Source organism: Chiloscyllium punctatum, chromosome 19, assembly GCF_047496795.1.
Source record: "Chiloscyllium punctatum isolate Juve2018m chromosome 19, sChiPun1.3, whole genome shotgun sequence".
Lineage (NCBI taxonomy): Eukaryota > Metazoa > Chordata > Chondrichthyes > Orectolobiformes > Hemiscylliidae > Chiloscyllium > Chiloscyllium punctatum.
The window spans coordinates 70,537,014-70,557,984 of NC_092757.1; the positions used below are offsets into that span (position 1 = coordinate 70,537,014).

Here is a 20,971-nt window from a genome sequence, read left to right on the forward strand (position 1 = left end):
GTGGTTGGAGGGTCACAAGGCAGAAGATGAGGTATTCGTCCTCCAGACATCGGGTGGCTACAATTTGGTGGTGGTGGTGGAGGCCCGGCACTTGCATGTCCTTGGAGGAATGGGAGGGGGACTTGAAGTGTTTGGCCACAGGGCAGTGGGGTTGTTTAGTCCGTGTATCCCAGAGATGTTCTCTGAAACGTTCTGCAAGTTGGCGTCCTGTCTCCCCAATGTAAGGGAGACCACATTAAGTGCAATGGACACAGTAGGAGACATATGTGGAGATACAGGAAAATCTCTGTCAAATGTGGAAGGTTCCTTTGGGGCCTTGGATGGAGGTGTGGGTGCAAGTTTTACACCTCTTTGCAGTGGCAAGGGAACATTTCAGAGAACATCTCTGGGACACAACATGTCAGAGGACATCTCTGGGACATGCCAACTTGTGGAACGTTTCAGAGACCATCTCCAGGACACATGCACTAAACAAACCCACCACCCGAACACTCAACTCCCCCTCCCACTCCACCAAGAACATGCAAGTTCTAGGCCTCCTTCACCGCCAAACTTTAGCCACCCAACACCTAGAGGAAGAACACCTCGTCTTCTGCCTTGGGACCCTCCAACCACATGAGATCAATGTCCATTTCACCAGTTTCCTCATCTCCCCTCCCCCCACTTTATCCAGATCCAACCTTCCAATGCGGCACTGTCCTCTTGAACTGTCCTACCTGTCCATCTTCCTTCTTACTTATATGCTCCACCCTATAGTCCGATTTATCACCATCACCCCCACCTTCATCTACCTATCACATTCCTAGCTACCTCCCACCCAGCCCCATCCCCTCCCGTTTATCTCTCAGCCTCCTTGGCCCCCCCACAATCCTGATGAAGAGTCAACTCTCCTGCTCCTTGGGTGTTGCCTGACTGGCTGTGCTTTTGCAGCACCACACTTTTTGATTCTGGTCTCCAGCATCTGCAGTCCTCACTTTATCCATGGAGTGAGAGCAAGCTAATGTTTTGAGTATAGGTGAAGACTACACTGAGGCCATTTTGGTAGCAGTAGCACTAACCAATTTTTGTGACCTATGACTTAATAGGCATCTTTTAACAATTCACAGTTAAAATGATCATGTAAGTAAGTCTACATTTCTTTTTTAAATGAAGTTGTGTGCTTATGCAGTTTCAGTCATTTTCTTTGTTATTTTGTTGATACTTACCACACTTCATGGTATTTGTTCTTCATCCATACTTTAGGCATAACAATTGTCTTAACTCACTCAGGGTGGTGCGTTTTTTAGTGCATGTGTCCCGGAGATATTCCCTGAAACTTAACATGTTTAACTGGCTACACAAAGATTTACGAAAAGTATACGCTTAAAAGTTAAACGAAGTTCATTTTGACCATGAAGAAGAGACAATAGTGATTCCTTGAGTTGATTTAAGAACTCATGATGTCAGCATTGATTAGACCATTATCAGGGTATGCAAGAAGTTATAAAAATTTAACAAGATCAATATTAAAAATTGCACACCGGGTTCAACTGAAACGTCGATTCTCCTGCTCCTCCGATGCTGCCTGACCTGCTGTGCTTTTCCAGCGCCACATTTTTCAGCTCAACTTGAAGATAGCATGCACTAAAAATAACTTTTAAGACCAGAAAGGTACACAAAGGGTTAGCTGATCAGTGCAAAGAAGAAACACCATCCACAATTTTGGGTAGTTTTCTGGAACTAATTCGGAAGGTTGGTGTGCACTTGTTGAGCCAAAGGGCCTGTTTCCACACTGTAGGGAATCTAATCTAAAATGCACCCTTTGCAAGCCTAGCGACATTGAACAATGAAGTATTGAATTCTGTGCACATGCTGTTTTGTTTTGTTTGTTTCATTTTAAAAAAATATATCCTAAATTTGCTATTGAACATTGTTCTTCTGACATGTCGTAGGACACCATGTTGGCATGAAGAGAACAGGTAGAATAACAGTGAGCCCTTTTCCAGGCAAAACACAAAGCACTATTGTGCTGTCAGCTATAATCTGAACAGTTTATTGTGTTTTCCTTTTGTTTGTTGAGTGCGGCAGTCATTCCTCGTAATGTTGAGTTTGAGAGCAATATAAAGTGAATTATGACAGTCTGAGCTATTGTAACGAAATGTTTTTCAAAGTTAGCTATGGAACCATACGTAATCTGGATGATGTTAGAATTAATTGTCTGTCTTCAATAAGAATTAGGTAATACATGACCTCCAAAGCATTTTACAAGTAAGTAAGTGCATGGTTCTTTTGAGGTAAACACAATAGAAATTTACACACCAAATTCCCTTGATCATGAATCCAAGAGACAGGTAAGCAGTTTTGGGAGTTTTTTGTTGGGGCGAGAATTTTGATCATCACATTGTTATTTGAAGAACAGTCGCAATATTTCCATTCTGGTATGTTGTGCAGTCTGAATCTCTAGAACAGGAATCGAGGACTTCAGTTCTCATCTCATCCGAAAGGTAGCACATCAGACAATAGAGAACGTCCTCAGTACTGTAAATAAGTTTCAAATTGGATCTGTAACTCAGAGGCAAGAGGTTTCTTTTCATTAAATCAAAAGAAGTGAGTATTGCTGGAACTATTACCATTTATTTCTCATCCCTGTTTGTTTTTGAAGTTGACAGTGAGCCACCTTTTTAAATATATCTGTTGGACCATAATAAAGAGCAGTTGAGATCTGAAGTCACATATACGCCAGACCAAGCATGACAGACTTATTCCTTTTGAATTACTAGATGGTTTTATATAACAATCCAGTAACTGCATGATATTACCTTTCTAATCCAGATTTATTTGTATTTGCTGTGACAGCACTTGAACTATGTGCCCAGATAATTAATCCAGGCATCTGGATTACTAGTCCAATAAAGTAATCATTATGCTACTACAGCTCTGCATGTTATATTTTGAGACAAGCGCTAGCTACAACTAAACCCTTTCAAAGGGATTCTTGTGGTCTGCATTCTGCACTTTATGTGCAATTCAGTTCTGAACAGTTATCTGCTTCTGCAAGTCTATGTAGTTGGCAATTTCTAGGACAAACTATTAGCATAATTATTCATAGTTCCAAATGCTAATTTGGATAGGCATAGGTAGTCTTGTCAGGAGACCAGACAAGAAAACTATGTGTGGGCAAAAAGAAAAGGAATGCTGGCAATTCAAAGGACTAGTGACTAGTGTATGGCAATGTGATGTGGATCAGGAAAGATTCTAAAGACATTCTGATTGATTGGTAACATTTCAATGATTTTAATAGAGAGAGGGATGAAGCAGCGATAAACAAAAATGAAAGGACGGGACAACTAAAATGGAACCATAAGTTGTGGGCAAGTGGTAAGACAATTCAGCAAACTGCATTGATATCACGTGATCAACCATCCCTGATTTGATGGGATTGTCCCGTGACTGGGGTCTTTGTCCCATGTCCCATATTAACTGCTGTCTGGATGCCCTTTGTCCCATATATTTGATACAGTGTGTTGGGGACTGCTTGTGAATTTCGTCTGCCCGATGCATTTGTAGAATCTAATAGTGCATAGCATTTTGTGCTGTTCCCACTGCCTTGTCCTCACATTCTCACGTTCGAATGTCCTCACATTCGAACAACGTGCTTTTCCCCCTCTGTCATCCAGACAGCCCTCCACCACACCACCTCCATTCCCCGTTCCACTGCTCTCAACCCCCTGCAATGCAATAAAGACAGAGTCCTCCTTGTCCTCACCTACCATCCCACCAGTCTCTGCATCCAATGTATCATCCTTAAACACTTCCGCCAACTCCAACTTGGACCCCACCACCAAGGACGTCTTCTCTGGTTTGCGCCACTCTCCCATCAACCCACCTGAACCCCCAGGTACCTTCCCCTGCAACCGAAAAAGATGAAAAACCTGCCAGTACACCAACCCCCTCACCTCCATCCAGGGCCTCAAACAGTCTTTCCAGGTGAGACAGAGGTTCACCTGCCTCTCCTCCAACCTGGTTTACTGCATCAGGTACTCCCAATGTGGTCTTCTCTACATCAGGGAGACCAAACATAAACTTAGGGAACAGCCTGCCGAGCATCTCAGCTGTGCTTGCAGGGACCGACTAGACCTCCCAGTCATTGCCCATTTTAATTTCCCTTCCCACTGTCTTTCCGACATGACCATCCTTGGCTTCTTCCATTGCCACAATGAACCACAGCTCAAATTAGAGGAACAACACCTCATCTTCCGCCTGGGTGGCCTACAGCTCAGAGAACTCAACATTGAGTTTTCCAATTTCAAATAACCTTCCTTCCCATCCCCCAACTGCCTTCCCAGCTCCTCCCAAACCCTTCCACTCCTCTCAGCCACCAATCAGATTCATGCCTCTCATTGACCAGCCAGGTTGTATCCTCTTCACCTATTCCCACTTCACCACCCTACCCCTGCCACCCCCTCTTTATCTGCTGCTCCCCTTGCACCCACCTCCAGTCCTGAAGAAGGGTTACACCGGAAATGTCGACTTCTCCACCTCCTGGTGTTGCCTGACTTGCTGTGTTCTTCCAGCCTCCTGCTTGTCTACCTCACATTCTGCACAGCAACTGACCAACGCCGCCAAACCCCAGTGACCTCCGACATCTGGACAACATCCTTTCCCTTGCTTCTGTGCCCATCATTCCCTTTCTTCTCTGACTGATGTGGATGAGCAAGGCATTGGAAAACTTACATTTGATAGTCTATGGCCATAAATATTCACATGCTGAGTTACAGCCTACTCACTGAACTTTGGAGGTCAGGTCAGGATTGAGGTCCAAACAGCCTACTCCTGTCTTATTTCTTATGATTCAAAAAAAATCTAGAAATGTAGTCTTCAAAAAAAATCATGTATGACAGGAGTAAAATAGAAAGGAGCTGAGAATTAATTGCAAAGCTATAGAGTTATAGGGGTCTAGGTCACCAAAAAAACACCCTTTGGCCCACCAAGTCTGCACTGATTAAAAAAAAAGCCATCCAAAATCACATTTTCTAGCACTTAATCCATATTCTTTTATCTCTTGGCATCACAAGAACACACCTAAATCCTTCTTAAATTACTATGAGGGTTTCTGCTTCTACCACCCTTATAGGCAGAGAATTAAGGAAGCATATTCCTTTTATCAAAGGTTTGAGCTGACTGGTTTGAGCTGACTGAAGCAATTTTGAGCACTCTCAAATCAATTTGATTGTCATCTTTTGACATGTTGACATAACTATATTGTGCAATACTTTCGTTTTTGCATGTTGGAAAACCATGAGTATCTGAAATGAACTGCGGTGAAGATGAAATCTGTCAATGTTGTGAAACTTAACAGGGTCCACAAGAGATTTACAAGGATGTTACCAGGGTTGGAGAGCTGGAGCTGTAGGGAGGAGCTGAATAGGCTGGGGCTGTTTTCCCTGGAGCATCAGAGGCTGAGGGGTGACCTTATAGAAGTTTAGAAAATCATGAGGGGAATGGATAGAGTGAATAGCCAAGGTTTATTCCTCAGGGTAGGGGAGTCCAAAACTAGAGGGCATAGGTTTAAGGTGAGAGGGGAAAGATATAAAAGGAACCTAAGGGGTAACCTTTTCATGCAGAGGGTGATGTTTATATGGAATGAGCTGCCAGAGGGAGTGGTGGAGGCTGGTACAATTACAACATTTAAAAGGTGCCTGGATGGATACATGAATGGAAAGGATTTTAAAAGGATGTGGACCCATTGCTGGCAAATAGGACGAGATTAATTTGTGATATCTGATTGAAATGGACAAGTGCTGTACATCTGTATGACTTTATGACTTTATTTCTTTCACAGAGTTGCTGAACTGCATGTATGTTAAAATAGTAGGGTTATCTGAGTCAGAAAATGGTATCATTTGCGCCTTATCTTTTGGAGGGCTACTAATGGCATAGAATTCCAAAATTGTATCCCAGGTGCTTGCATACCCTGTTGGAGCAAAACACCATTGGGTGCGATATTGGAGAAGCCATTAGTCCAAGAGCAGTGAATGACTGCTGCAGGTTTGGGAAGCAGGCAGACTATGATGGCCGACAGAGGGTTTTGACACTGGCAGAGCCATATTGGAGCTCAGTGTGCCAATTAATAACCAAGATGAACCTTGCAAAGTTGAGCAAATGTTCAGCAACAGGAAGCACCTGAACATTGATGCTGTTTAAAATAATCATCAGCGACTTGGTTGATTTCACGTACCTGTTGTTACAATTTTTCATGTGTTTGGTACTTTCTTTTAGTGTTTGAAGTTGTTGAAGCCTACACCCGTTGTGCAATAGATGCTGAAAAGGTTTGTTTGCTGACTTTAAGTCATCGTCACAAATCCGTTGTTGCCAGACATTGGTGCACAAGCAGCCATTTCCCTTGGAATTCTGTACAGCATGTCATGGGGATTGAACAGAAGTGATAGGGAGCAGGAAAAGCTGCTGGAAAAAGAGAGGAGGAAGAGTAGTAGGAGGAGCAGATCTCTCAGCACTGAGGCCACATCTGCTCACTTCTTCTGCTGGAATCTCAATGCAGAACAATGTTCACAGTATCTGCTGCTCAGTGAGAATATTCTCACCGATATTCGCCATCCGTTGCATCCGCCACCTCCATCACAGGGCAAGGAAAACATCTCTGTTGGTTGAGAGGGTTAGCATAGCAGCAACTGTTTGGCTGTGTGACTCTTTCCAGGCTGGAAAGGATGACATTTGTAAAAATTAGCAGTTTAACATTCAGGTGGTAGTAAGGAAAGTCTTAGAGGCTTTAGTGGAGCTGACTAAATTCCATTTTTTCTTACCAGGATCAAGCAGGCTTCTTCATGATGCTTCAAACTGGTCTTGCTGTGGATAGGGTATTGGTGGGTGTATTCATTGAGCTTGACCACTTGAGTAACACTATTGAACTTTTTGCAACACTGCAACCAGATCCTGGAGGTCTGACTTCTTACATTAACCTTCAAAGTAATGTGCTACCACTGCCTTTTGAGCATATAGGTGGCACAGGGGGAAAGGGTGCTGGAGGGAATATCTCCTGTGGTTGCTGATCATCTCTGCCTTCTACAACAGTCTTGAAGGTCTGCAGTGCACAGTCCTTGGATCCTACATTTTGTGATATGACATCCTTCATTGTTTTCCAGGTCTGAGTTCCCCACATGACTGCCAGTGCTTGTACTAGTCACAACACCCATCTCCTTTAAGAGCTGTAAGCGGGTTTTTAAGAATTGCTGTTCCCTGTCAGGTTTGCTTGTCTTCATAGTAATGGGGCATTTAATAAGGGAGTTAGTGCAGCCTCGACTCTGAATTCATTGAAATGAGCAGGAGCATGACGTTGATACGCTACCTTCACTGAAAACATTTGACAAAGGTTAATCAGATTTTGCCCCCTCTTCTCCATATTGAGCTCAGATTACATTTTGTAGATGCCTGCGCTGTTGGCAGCATATTTGAATTATAGTTTGTGACATCTGATTTGCATATTAATTAGCATTTTAAATCGGAAATGAAAGAAATTTATATTATCAAGAAAGAATTGGGATTCATAAACCTGACAAAGAATAACTATTTCTGTCTCTAAAGATAAGCGATTTAATCAACTGTATCATTTCATAACTTTTAAAATTTTCTCCAAATTGGTTCCTTATTTGTTTTCTAATGATGCTTCTTAATGGCATTTTCAATAGAGGTTGCCATGGTAGTTGTGGAAGGTGCTTATCCCCTCGTTTATTGTGATTCTAATTAAATATTTTGTTCATCCTTTTATGATATTTCCTTGGGGTTCTATAAGTAGATTTTCCATCTTTATATTAAGAAGCTTGAGACAGCAGAAAATTCTGGCACATTCCAAGCCAACAGCAAGCATGGAGTAAAACCTCTCAACAATTCACAGGAATAATCGTGAGCAGTGTTGATTTCTGGTTATCAGGGGACACTGCGGCAAGGGAAACTTTACCTTTTTTTAAGACTTCTCATTGTTGTTGATCAGAATTTCCACACAAGGGTGGAATGTTCTCCATGTTGTAGAGGTAGAATCTCTGGAAAAAGGTTATAGCAAGCATTTCAATTTGAGACTTTCAAATTGAAATCTGCTTTCCACCCAGTTTTTTTTTCAATAATTCCTTCTTAACTCCAATGTGGGACCTGAAAATCTTGTATGTCTTATCACCACTCCAACTTCAATTGTTCATTGACCATAAACCTTAGCTGATATTAAGAACCTAAGAAATGAAAAGAGGAGGCTTTTTAGCCCTCTGATCTGTCTCTGTTCTCCATGAGATCAAGACTGAACTTGTACTTATTACATTTCCCCATATCCCTTCAATATGTAGACATCTATTGATCTCCATTTGGAATAAGTCAATGACTGAGTATCCAAAGTTCTCTAAGGCAGAGGATTCCAAAAATTTACTTTCTGCTGAGCAAAGGAGGCTGGAGACTTAAGGATTAAGTGAGTACGTTATTTCTGCTAAAAAAGGAATGAAGTGCACGATGAAAAAGGAGAAAATCTTAACTTAACCTGACCGAACCTGAGGAATCAGTTGGAGAAAATGCAAATTAAATACAGGCAAAGAGAGTGCAAAGCTCACTTTGAATATAGAGAAATACTTGTTCAATTGCTGCTTATAGTTTTCTTTAATCTCACATTTATCCCATTACAAAGCACAGCAATAGCTCGTTAATTTTGGGATGGAAGTGTCTTTCTAATCTGTATTAGCGGTTTGGTATTAAATCCAGGCGTTATTTCCTGATGGAGAGCTTATGCTTGAAACATTGATTCTCCTGCTCCTCGATGCTGCCTGACTGGCTGTGCTTTTTCAGTACCACACTCTTCGACTCTGATCTCCAGCATCTGCAGTCCTCACTTTCTCCCATTATTTGATCTTGCCTACTTGGTGGGAATGGAATGAATGGGTTGTTTGAAGTCGCTGTGGGTATTCATCAAATGGTTCCTGCTCATTGCTTCAAAGTTTTCACATTTGAGATGAATACTTGCCACATTCCTCATTCCCATTGCTGTGTAGCTTCTCCATGTTAATCTCCATGACCCCATTGCCCAATTTACATTAATAGTTCAGAACCGCCATCTCATCCTGAATCTGTTTTACAAACCTGCTGTATGCAAATTTAATCAAGCAGTTTTACAAAGGGTTCTGAATGAAGAGCAGTTTGGTAGCTCAGAGGATTGATTTGCTCTCTGGTTTGCTTGGGGAGTTCCCGTCTTGAAAATCACTGTTTTTTCACTTGTTCTTCAATATACATTTAAACAGCCTGTGCTGGTAGGGTAGGCATTTCCCTGACATTTCCTCTTGTCTTTAGGGAGCTGGTGAATGAAAGGGACTTGCAGGGGAACGATCCAAAACTCCACACATGGCACAAGCCCAAGGTTAACCAAATCTGGAAGGGCTTCATTGACTCTGGCAAGCTGCATGGTATTTTAGAGGAGAGGTATCTTTTTCCACTTCTACATGACCAGGAAGAACTTTCCAAAGGTCAACATCGTGCTTTTGATGTGTCATTTTATTCAAGCAATAAAGCCAGCATCAAAGTAAAATTTGGTTTTGGTTGCTGTAACCTACCTTATAGGCTGATATGAATTGAAAAGTTGATGCTATTATATTATATCCACTTGCCAGGATGAGTGCAGCTCCAATAATACTCAAGCTTTACGCCACTCAGGATAAAGCAGCCCACTTGATTGGCACCACATCCACAAACATTTACCCTCTCCATCACTGATACTCAGTAGCAGCAGTGTGTACCCTCATCAAGATGCATTGCAAAAATCCACTGAAAATTCTGAGACAGCACCTTCTAACCCATAACCATTAACATCTTGAAGGACAAGGGCTGTTGATACATGGGACCACCAGCAGTTGTAAGTTCCTCTCCAAGCCACTCAATATTCTGAAATGGAAATATATCACCATTCCTTCACTATTGTTCGGATAAAGTCATGGAATTCCTTTTCTAATGGCATTGTGGGTTTACTTACAACACATGGACTGCAGCGGTTCAAGCAGCCAGCTCACCATTACCCTCTGAAGGGCAACCGGGGATGGGCAACACATGCTAATCCAGCCAGCGATGCCTACATCCCACAAATGAGTAAAGAAAATTATTAGAAGAGAATTGACAGCATTCAGCAAACGTGATCTTTATACCTCAACTGGTGTCAAAGGCTCCTTCTGAATTAGTGTAATTAGCTCCTGGAGTTCTGGAAGGGGCCATTTGGCTCAATCGAGTTGTTACTGGGTCCTACCTCCATCACTTCCTCGCTATGATACCATTCTCAGTTTATTTTTTAAAGTTAGTTTGCATACGTTTACAGGGGACACCTGAATTTTGGAGCTCTGCATGTGCAGAAATAAAGACCAAAAATCATTTTCTGCAACTCAGGAGCCTATTTTCTTTTTGCAAACATTAGCAAAGTGAAGACTGATGCAGCAATAAAGCTACCTCCTTTTGCTTTCTTGTCACAGCAACTTGCTTTTCATTTTACGAGCACTAGAGAATGGAAATAAAATACCAATTGGTGGCTCAGCACATTGACATTCCTGTGTTCAGTTTTGAAGATTAAAGAGCATTCACTGAAATGCACCTATGTTATTTCTCTTTGATGGAACAGATGCATAATGGTACTGTATCTAGGAATTCAGAGGCTTGAAACAATGTCCAGAGACATAGTTCACATCCCACCAGGATAAATATATATTTCAAACCTATTTTCCATAAATATTAATTAAAATGACCAAGAAACTATCAATTTGTTATAAAAACATATTCACAATAAGATTTGTGTCATCTGGCTACTTGGAAATGTTACAGTTGGCCCCAATATCCAAATCGTTGATTTAGATTGTGAATTTTAACCGACTAGTCACATTCTGCTGACCTGAGACTGACTCCTTTCTTCTTACTCTCTGCTTTCTGACTGTTAAACAATCAGCAATCCATGCCATATTGCTCCCAATCCAATGTGCTTTAACTTTGTTTACTAATCTCCTATGCCTTTGGAAAATCGAAATACACCAGAACCCCTTTGTGACCATGCTAAGTAACATTCTCAAGATCTCAATCAGGTTTGTCAAACCTGATTTCCCCTTCAAAAATCTATGTTGACTCTGTCCAACCAGGCAATTATTATCTAAATATCCAGTCACTACATACTTTGCAATAGATTTAACTAATTTTGGTACCAATGATGTCAGGCTAACAGGTCTGTACTACCCTGTTTTTCTCTCCCTCTTCTTTTTTAATCAAGGGGGTTACATCTACAACCTATCAATCTGCAGACACCATTGCTGAATTGGTGAAGCTTGAAAGATAACCACCAATGTGATTATCTCTTTCACCATCTCTTTAGGTCCTGTGGAGTCAAGGTCTTCAGGTTCTACATATTTGCAAACTTCTGGTCCCATTAATTTCCACAGTACTACTTTTTTTACAAATACTAATTTCTTTCAATTCCACGTTCTCCCTTGACTCTTGGATTTTAATTATTTCAGGAGATGTATCATGTTTTCCTCTATGTAGACCAACTCAAAATACTTATTTAGCTCCTCTGCCAAATTCTTTCCAATTATAAATTCTCGTGTCTCTGCCTGTAATTATCCATATTTGTCTTTACTAATCTATTCCTCTTTACATACTACAGAAGCTTTTACAAACCATTTTTATGTTTTTGCTGTTTTATACTGATATTCTATTCTCTCTTGGCAATGTTTAGGGTCCACCTTTGCTGAATTCTAAAATTCTTCAAATCCTCTGGGCTTATAATAGTTTTTGGGGAATATTTTACATCTCCTTTCTGAATGTAATTCTACATTTAAATTATGGGACTAGACATGGATTTTTCACTTTTCCTGTTTTGGATATTTGTCTTAAAGGAATGTATATCTTTGAGCACCAAACATTAATGATTTAAATACCAGCCATTGCCTTTCTCTGACAAGCTAATAATCATGTTTTTTTACCAAACCATCACAATCAACTTCCTCAGCAAACCTTCATATTTGCCTTTGATTATAGTTAAACCCCAAGTTTCAGATTGAACTGTGCCTTTTTCAAACTTAATGGAAGTCTATCATTCGGTGGTCACTATTCTCTGAAGGCTTTTTTATGTCAAGTGTACTAATGATGCATAATACTAGATCTAAACATAGCTTGTGCTTGACCTGTTTCCCCAACAAAATGCTCCAGAAAACTATCTCAAACACATTCCGGGAATTATTTTTCCACAGCATTGGTACTCATTAGATTTAAGGTAAAAACAATGACTGCAGATGCTGAAAACCAAATACTGGATTAGTGGTGCTGGAAGAGCACAGCAGTTCAGGCAGCATCCAACGAGCATCATTAGATTTAGCCAGTCATAGAGTCCTACAGTCCTACAGCATGGAAGCAGGCCCTTTGGCCCAAACTGGTCCATGCCGACCAAAATGTCCATCCACGTTAACCCCATTTCCCTGCACTTGGCCCATATCCTTCTAAACCTTTCCTATCCATGTATTTGTTCAAATGTCTTTTAAGTGTTGGGGACATTTTAAATGTTAACATACCTGCCTGAAAAGCTTCCACTCATCCACATGTGTACCACCCTTTGTGTAAAATGTTGCCTCTCAGGCTCCCATGTATTCTTTACCCTCTGAGGCTTAGACCATATGTGGATTGAAGTTACCCATGATTACTACATTGCCCTTGTCATGTGCTCTCTAATTTACTAAATTAAGGCAAACATTATGTTACCATGATTTTTGGTGACCTATACCAATGTTTGCTGCCTCTCACTGTTCCTTAGCTCCACCCAAATTCTACATCCTGTTCTTCTGATTGGATTTCCCTCTGACTAACACACCTGTCCTGTCCCTTATTATTGGCATTAAAATGCCTTTTCTTATCTAAAATGTCACATATCCTTTAATAGTCAGTTCTCAGTCTTGGTCATTCTGCATGTTATGTCTCCATTAGGGCAGTCAAGTCATAATTTTTAATGCCAACCATTGCCATCAATTTTCTATCTTATTTTCATAACTGCAAATCCCCAGTACGGACAACATCCTGGTAAATCTCTTCTGCACTTTTTTCAGTGCTATTGTAATGTGGACTCCAGAGCTTCACACAGTATTCTAGCTGTGGCCTCAATGTTTACAGCATGATCTCACTGCTGTTAAACTCTATACCTTGGCTAACAAAGGCAAGTATACCATATACCTTCTGAACCACCTTATCCACCTCTCCTGAAACCTTAAGAGACTGATGTACATGCACACCAAGATCCCTCTTATCTTTGGGTGCTTCCCAGAATCTTTCAATTCATCATGTGTTCCCTTGCCTTGTTTGTTGTGCCCAAATGCATCACCTCATATCTCTCGAGGTGTGAACACCTCATGGTGGTCAGATGATTTTTCTTCAAATGGCTGTCCTCAGCTAATATTTATCACAATCAAACAGTCACAGCTGCAAATGTTAACTTTGATGAATCATTGTTCAACAAAGCCAAATCAATTATATTTGGATTCCTTGTGATGTCCTTTCTTGTCTCCTGTTCAACACTACAGAAACTTTGGATCTTCATGCCTTTTGAGGTTTTAATGGGCAATCCTTTAATTATTTAATGTCCTGTTGTGATTGACTCTTAAGGTAATACAGTCTGTTTGCTTTTGATTGCAGTTACATTCACAAGACAAATCATGCAGCAGTTGGGAGCCATCTTGTAGAACTACTTATGTCCATTTTAAAGGCTGATTAGACCTTTTAAATAATATCCAAAATCCAAATACATGTTGGTGACAATTACACTTGCCCAAGAAGGGTGGCACAGTGACTCAGTGGTTAGCACTGCTGCCTCACAGCACCAGGGACCCGGGTTTGATTCCTGCCTCAGGTCACTGTCTGTGTGGAGTTTGCACATTCTCCCCGTATCTGCGTGGGCTTCCTCTGGGTGCTCTGTTTTCCTCCCACAGTTCAAAGATATGCAGTTCAGGTGAATTGGCTATGCTAAATTACCTATAGTGTTAGGTGCATTAGTCAGGGGTAAATATAAGGTAGGGGAATGGATCTGGATGGGTTACTGTTTGGAAGGTTGGTGTAGACTTGTTGGGCCAAATGGCCTGTCTCCACACCATAGGGAATCTACTCTAAAAATGCCACCACCTGATTTTCAGTGCCAGCAATATCTTCCTTTTGTGATCTTGTAGTAGGTTGTAGTCACCAGCTAATTCAAGTCAAAAACCATTTGACAGGATATTAGCTTTTCAGATAAGTTCTGATCTGTTTCTGTGCAGTATAATTCTGTGACTCTATGAATTATATCGCTTTTAACAAAGTTTCGTTTTGGATCTCCAGTTATTTTTTGCCGTAATGGTGTTGGCATTACAGATAAATTTATGGCTTGAGTATAATTAGCATCTATGAAGTAAGTGCTAAGATGGTGCTGTGCAACCATCTGCTGATATCAGTTGTCAGAAGATATTAAAACTACAAGCAGTCAACATTATATAAACAGTCTTTTTAGTGTGTTTGAGCCAAAGACATTACAGTAAACTGAAGATTTCATGGGCTATGTTGTGTTGTAATGTACATTTATATATTTTAAACAATAATTTGTGAGGAAATTGAATTACAATAATTTCATTAAGTAGCACAGGGTGATCCAGATTGTTATGATCCATTGATCTTGATGTGTGGCTGGAAATGCTTTGAACATTCTGCTGGGTTCTGACTTCTGAATCCTTTAGAAAGAGAATTATTCAGTTGAATGACATTTTTGAAGGATGGTTCTATGATAGAACTGACTGGCATTTACAGAGTCTGAATAGTAATCTTCATTTCAATTATCATCTGTTTTTGCAGAGGAGGTGGCGGAAGGTAAAAATGCTCTTCTGCTAGGAATGAGCACATGGAACTCGAATGATTTGGTGGAACAGATTGAGACAATAGGAAAGTTGGATGATCACCAAGGTAGGGATTCTTCATATGAATGCTGGTACAGTTGCATTCCTGTCAGTTCTTCAATGTAATGTGCCGTTATTGAATCACAAGTAATCTCAATATTCATATAAAATTTGAGGTTCATTAACTGTTGTATGTTCTATTTATCATGTTCATTGATAGATTTGTTGAATGACTAGATGTTAAAAAAAAACTAAACTAGCCCATATTAAAGAGTCCTAACCAGGCAGAGATCTCGATGAGGAATTGATTTTTGATTTAGTTTGCTGTAGTTACATGTACCTAAGTACAGTAAAAAGACTTGTTTTGTGAGCAGGACAGGCAGATCATAGCAAACAAGGACATACAGAACATAGTGTGCTTAGACAGAGTGAGGCAAACAAGGTTACACTGCATAGGAGGTACACAAAGCAAGACCAACATTAGCAAGACCAACATCATTTGAAGTTGGAGAGGTCCATTCGGCAGTCTAATAACAGCAGGGAAGAAGCTGTTCTTGAACCTGTTAGTGTGTGTGTTCAAGCTTCTGTAACTTCTGCCTGACAGAAGATGTTGGAAGAGCGTATTACTCGGGTGGGACAGCTCTTTGATGATTTTGGCAACCTTTCCATGGCAACAAGAAGTATAAATGGATCCGTTGATGGGAGGTTGGCTTCTGTGATTGTAAGGGCTGTGCATACTACTTTCTATAGTTTATCACAGTCCTGGGCAGAGCAGGTGCCTTACCAGGCCGTATGCACCCGGATAGTATGCTTTCTATGGTGTTTCTTTAGAAGTTGGTGAGGGACCTTATGCACATGCCGAATTTCCTAAGCCATCTGAGGAAGAAGGGGCACTGTTGTGCCTTTTTGACCATCGCATCTATGAGGGCGGTCCGGGACAGATTGACAGTTATTGTCACTCCTGGGAAGTTGATGCTGTCGATCCTCTCCACCTCAGCTCTGTTGATGTGGATAGCGGCGTGTCCGCCTCCTTCCTTCCTGAAGTCAATGATTAGTCCTTTTGTTTTGCAGACATTGAGACAGGGATTGTTATCATTGCACCATGTCACCAAGCACTCTGTCTTCTTCCTGTATTGTTTGATCATTGTTTGATAAACAGCCTACCGTAGTGGTGTTGCCAGCAAACTTATGAGTTGGTGTTTCTATGGAATTTGGCTTCACAGTCCTGGGTGTACAGGGAGTACAGTAGGGGGCAGAGAACACATCCTTGCCTGGTGCCAGTGTTGAGGAGATTTAGTGTAAGTTGAATCCTGGGCTTGAACAACAATTCACTTCTATCTGCTGATAGGCAATGACAAGTGCATTGGTAGAATGGTAGTGGGAGGATGATGAATTCTGTCATTCTGACAGAGGATGGAATTTTACACACCACAGATCAGTTGATACTTCCCCCAGATGGCATCTCAACTATTCTAATTATCTGTTAATTAGGAGTTACGATGCCCAAATAACTGGCCTGTTCTGAGACTGTGTGAGCTCCCTTGAATACTCTTATCTTCAATTATAAGGTCAATTGTCTGCACCCAGATGACAGCAATCGTAACCTTAGTCTGAGGTTTTATGACCGCTTTCAGCAACCCTTGGGTGGCTTATGCCTGTGCTGCAGTGGAAGCTGAGACGCTGCTCACTAGATGCTGCATCTCAGCTGAGTTCACAAGAATTGTTCTCATGGAATTATTCAGCACTTTCACTTTGGAAAGGACAAGCTCCAAGCACTACACAATGGTATCAGCCAATTTGGAGCCAAGCTCTTCTGTGTCTTGACATAATGATAGCAGATTCTCTGGAAGGTTTGCCAATGAGCCAAACAGTTTGATGTAGAGGCCCATTAGAGTTTTTCCACAGGCTGCCCCAGTCGTGTCCTCATCTGAGCTATCACATGCAAATCTCAAGTCAATGCAATCCTGCAAGATATGCACAGTGGTAGTAGGCATGTGTCTTGTGAACTCAGCTGAGATGCAGCATCTAGTGAGCAGCGTCTCAGCTTCCACTGCAGCACAGGCATAAGCCACCCAAGGGTTGCTGAAAGCGGTCATAAAACCTCAGACTAAGGTTACATAGAACATAGAACATAGAACAATACAGCACAGAACAGGCCCTTCGGCCCACGATGTTGTGCCGAACTTCTATCCTAGATTAAGCACCCATCCATGTACCTATCCAAATGCCGCTTAAAGGTCGCCAATGAATCTGACTCTACCACTCCCTCGGGCAGCGCATTCCATGCCCCCACCACTCTCTGGGTAAAGAACCCACCCCTGACATCTCCCCTATACCTTCCACCCTTCACCTTAAATTTATGTCCCCTTGTAACACTCTGTTGTACCCGGGGAAAAAGTTTCTGACTGTCTACTCTATCTATTCCTCTGATCATCTTATAAACCTCTATCAAGTCACCCCTCATCCTTCGCCGTTCCAACGAGAAAAGGCCGAGAACTCTCAACCTATCCTCGTACGACCTACTCTCCATTCCAGGCAACATCCTGGTAAATCTTCTCTGCACCCTCTCCAAAGCTTCCACATCTTTCCTAAAGTGAGGCGACCAGAACTGCACACAGTACTCCAAATGTGGCCTAACCAAAGTCCTGTACAGCTGCAACATCACCTCACGACTCTTGAATTCAATCCCTCTGCTAATGAACGATAATACTCCATAGGCCTTCTTACAAACTCTATCCACCTGAGTGGCAACCTTCAAAGATCTATGTACATAGACCCCAAGATCCCTCTGTTCCTCCACCTGACCAAGAACCCTACCATTAACCCTGTATTCCGCATTCTTATTTGTTCTTCCAAAATGGACAACCTCACACTTGGCAGGGTTGAACTCCATCTGCCACTCCTCAGCCCAGCTCTGCATCCTATCTAAGTCCCTCTGCAGCCGACAACAGCCCTCCTCACTGTCCACAACTCCACCTATCTTTGTATCATCTGCAAATTTACTGACCCACCCTTCGACTCCCTCCTCTAAGTCATTAATAAACATTACAAACAGCAGAGGACCCAGAACTGATCCCTGCGGAACTCCACTTGTAACTGGACTCCATGCTGAATATTTACCATCTACCACCACTCTCTGACTTCTACCGGTTAGCCAGTTTTCTATCCAATTGGCCAAATTTCCCTCTATCCCATGCCTCCTGACTTTCCGCATAAGCCTACCATGGGGAACCTTATCAAATGCCTTACTAAAATCCATGTACACTACATCCACTGCTCTACCCTCATCCACATGCTTGGTCACCTCCTCGAAGAATTCAATAAGACTTGTAAGGCAAGACCTACCCTTCACAAATCCGTGCTGGCTGTCCCTAATCAAGCAGTGTCTTTCCAGATACTCGTAAATCCTATCCCTCAGTACCCTTTCCATTACTTTGCCTGCTACAGAAGTAAGACTAACTGGCCTGTAATTCCCGGGGTTATCCCTATTCCCTTTTTTGAACAGGGGCACAACATTCGCTACTCTCCAGTCCCCTGGTACCACCCCAGTTGCCAGTGAAGACGAGAAGATCATTGCCAACGGTACTGCAATTTCCTCTCTTGCTTCCCACATAATCCTAGGATATATCCCGTCAGGCCCGGGGGACTTGTCTATCCTCAAGTTGTTCAAAATGTCCAACACATCTTCCTTCCTAACAGGTATCTCTTCTAACTTATCAGTCCGTTTCACACTCTCCTCTTCAACAATACGGTCCCTCTCGTTCGTAAATACTGAAGAGAAGTACTTGTTCAAGACCTCTCCTATCTCTTCCGACTCAATACACAGTCTCCCACCACTGTCCTTGATCGGACCTACCCTCGTTCTCGTAATTCTCAGGTTTCTCACATATGCATAGAATGCCTTGGGGTTATCCTTGATCCTATCCGCCAGGGATTTTTCATGCCCTCTCTTAGCTCTCCTAATCCCTTTCTTCAGGTCCCTTCTGGCTATCCTGTATCCCTCCACTGCTCTGTCTGAACCTTGTTTCCTCAACCTTATGTAAGCCTCCTTCTTCCTCTTTACTAGACATTCAACCTCCCTCGTCAACCAAGGCTCCCTCACACGACCATTTCTTCCCTGCCTGATCGGTACATACATATCAAGGACACGTCGTATCTGCTCCTTGAAAAAGTCCCACATTTCCACCACATCCTTCCCTAACAGCCTATGCTCCCAACGTATGCTCCTCAAATCCTGTCTTACAGCATCGTAATTTCCCTTCCCCCAATTGTAAAATCTACCTTGTTGTGCGCACCTATCTCTCTCCATAACCAAGGTGAAAGTCACAGAATTGTGGTCGCCATCACCAAAATGTTCACCCACCAACAAGCCCACCACTTGTCCCGGTTCGTTACCGAGTACCAAATCCAATATGGCCTCCCCTCTGGTTGGACAATCTACATACTGCGTTAGAAAAGCTTCCTGGACACACTGCACAAACACCGCCCCATCCAATCTACTTGATCTAAAGAGCTTCCAATCAATATTTGGGAAGTTGAAGTCGCCCATGACTACGACCCTGTGGCTTCTGCACCTTTCCAAAATCTGTTTCCCAATCTGTTTCTCCACATCTCTGCTGCTATTGGGGGGCCTATAATAAACACCCAATAAGGTGACTGCACCTTTCCTATTTCTGACTTCAGCCCATACTACCTCCAGAGGCAGATCCCCCTCAAACTTCCTTTCTGCAGCTGTTATACCATTTCTAATTAGCAATGCCACCCCCCCTCCTTTTTTACCACCCTCCCTAATCTTACTGAAACATCTGTAACCAGGAACCTCCAACAGCCATTCCTGTCCCTCATCTATCCATGTTTCCGTGATGGCCACAACATCGTAGTCCCAGGTACCGATCCACGCCTTAAGTTCACCCACCTTATTTCTGATACTCCTTGCATTGAAGTATACGCACTTGAGCCCATCTCTGTGTCCGCAAGTAGTCCCTGTCAGTGCTACCTTCTCCACAGCCTCCCTACAGTCTTGGACATCCTGACACACAGCTAGCTTACTTGCTGGACTACAAGTCCGGATCCCATCCCCCTGCCAAATTAGTTTAAACCCCCCCGAAGAGTGCTAGCAAACCTACCCCCCAGGATATTGGTGCCCTTCTGGTTCAGGTGCAACCTGTCCTGTTTATACAGGTCCCACCTTCCCCAGAATGCAGTCCAATTGTCCAAATATCTGAAGCCCTCCCTCCTACACCATCCTTGCAGCCACGTGTTCAACTGCACTCTCTCCCTATTCTTTGCCTCTCTGTCACGTGGCACCGGCAACAACCCAGAGATGACGACTCTGTCTGTCCTAGCTTTTAGCTTCCAGCCTAACTCCTTGAGCTCTTGAATGACCTCCCCACCCCTCTTCCTACCTATGTCGTTGGTGCCAATGTGTACCACGACTTCTGGCTGCACACCCTCCCCCTTAAGGATTCTGAAGACACGGTCTGAGACGTCTCGGACCCTAGCACCCGGGAGGCAACAAACCAGCCGAGAGTCTCGCCCATGTCCACAGAACCGCCTGTCCGTCCCTCTAACTAGAGAGTCCCCTATAACTAGCACTCTCCTCTTCTCCCCCTTTCCCTTCTGAATCTCAGAGCCACAGACCCCTTCACTGCAGCTTACACCTGCAAGGCTGTCCCCCCCAACAGTTTCCAAAGCTGCATACTTATTTTTTAGGGGAACGACCACAGGGGAACCCTGCACTGCCTGTTTCTTCCCCTTCCCACCTCTAACTGTTACCCAGCTACCTCTGTTCTCTGGCGTAACTATGTCCCTGTAGCTTCTATCGATCACCCTCTCAGCCTCTTGAATAATCCTCAGCTCATCCAGCTCCAGTTCCAGTTCCCTAACTCGTTCGGTGAGGATCAGGATCTGACTGCATTTCCTGCACACGAAGTCGGCAGGAGTATCGGTGGTCACCCCTACCTCAAACATCCTGCAGGAGGAACATTCCACCGCCTGCGCTGCCATGACTGTACACTGTCTCCAAAAACAAGAACACTGAGTCAATAACCTGGGGTCTAGAACACACCCACTCAAATACT

The 20,971-nt window shown here is 42.6% G+C and overlaps 1 protein-coding gene across 5 annotated transcripts in view; it reads left to right on the forward strand.

Annotated features, from left to right (window-relative positions):
• Positions 1-20,971, forward strand: part of pitpnm3 (PITPNM family member 3) — a 668,094-nt gene that overhangs the window by 268,098 nt on the left and 379,025 nt on the right. For 4 of the 5 annotated variants that reach the window (XM_072589638.1, XM_072589639.1, XM_072589640.1 and 1 more), the window contains one exon: positions 14,851-14,958. The exons of the other annotated variant lie outside the window; for it this stretch is intronic. In XM_072589638.1, the coding sequence (XP_072445739.1) occupies positions 14,851-14,958 (108 nt within the window). The remainder of the gene's footprint in view (positions 1-14,850; positions 14,959-20,971) is intronic. 5 annotated transcript variants of the gene reach the window in all.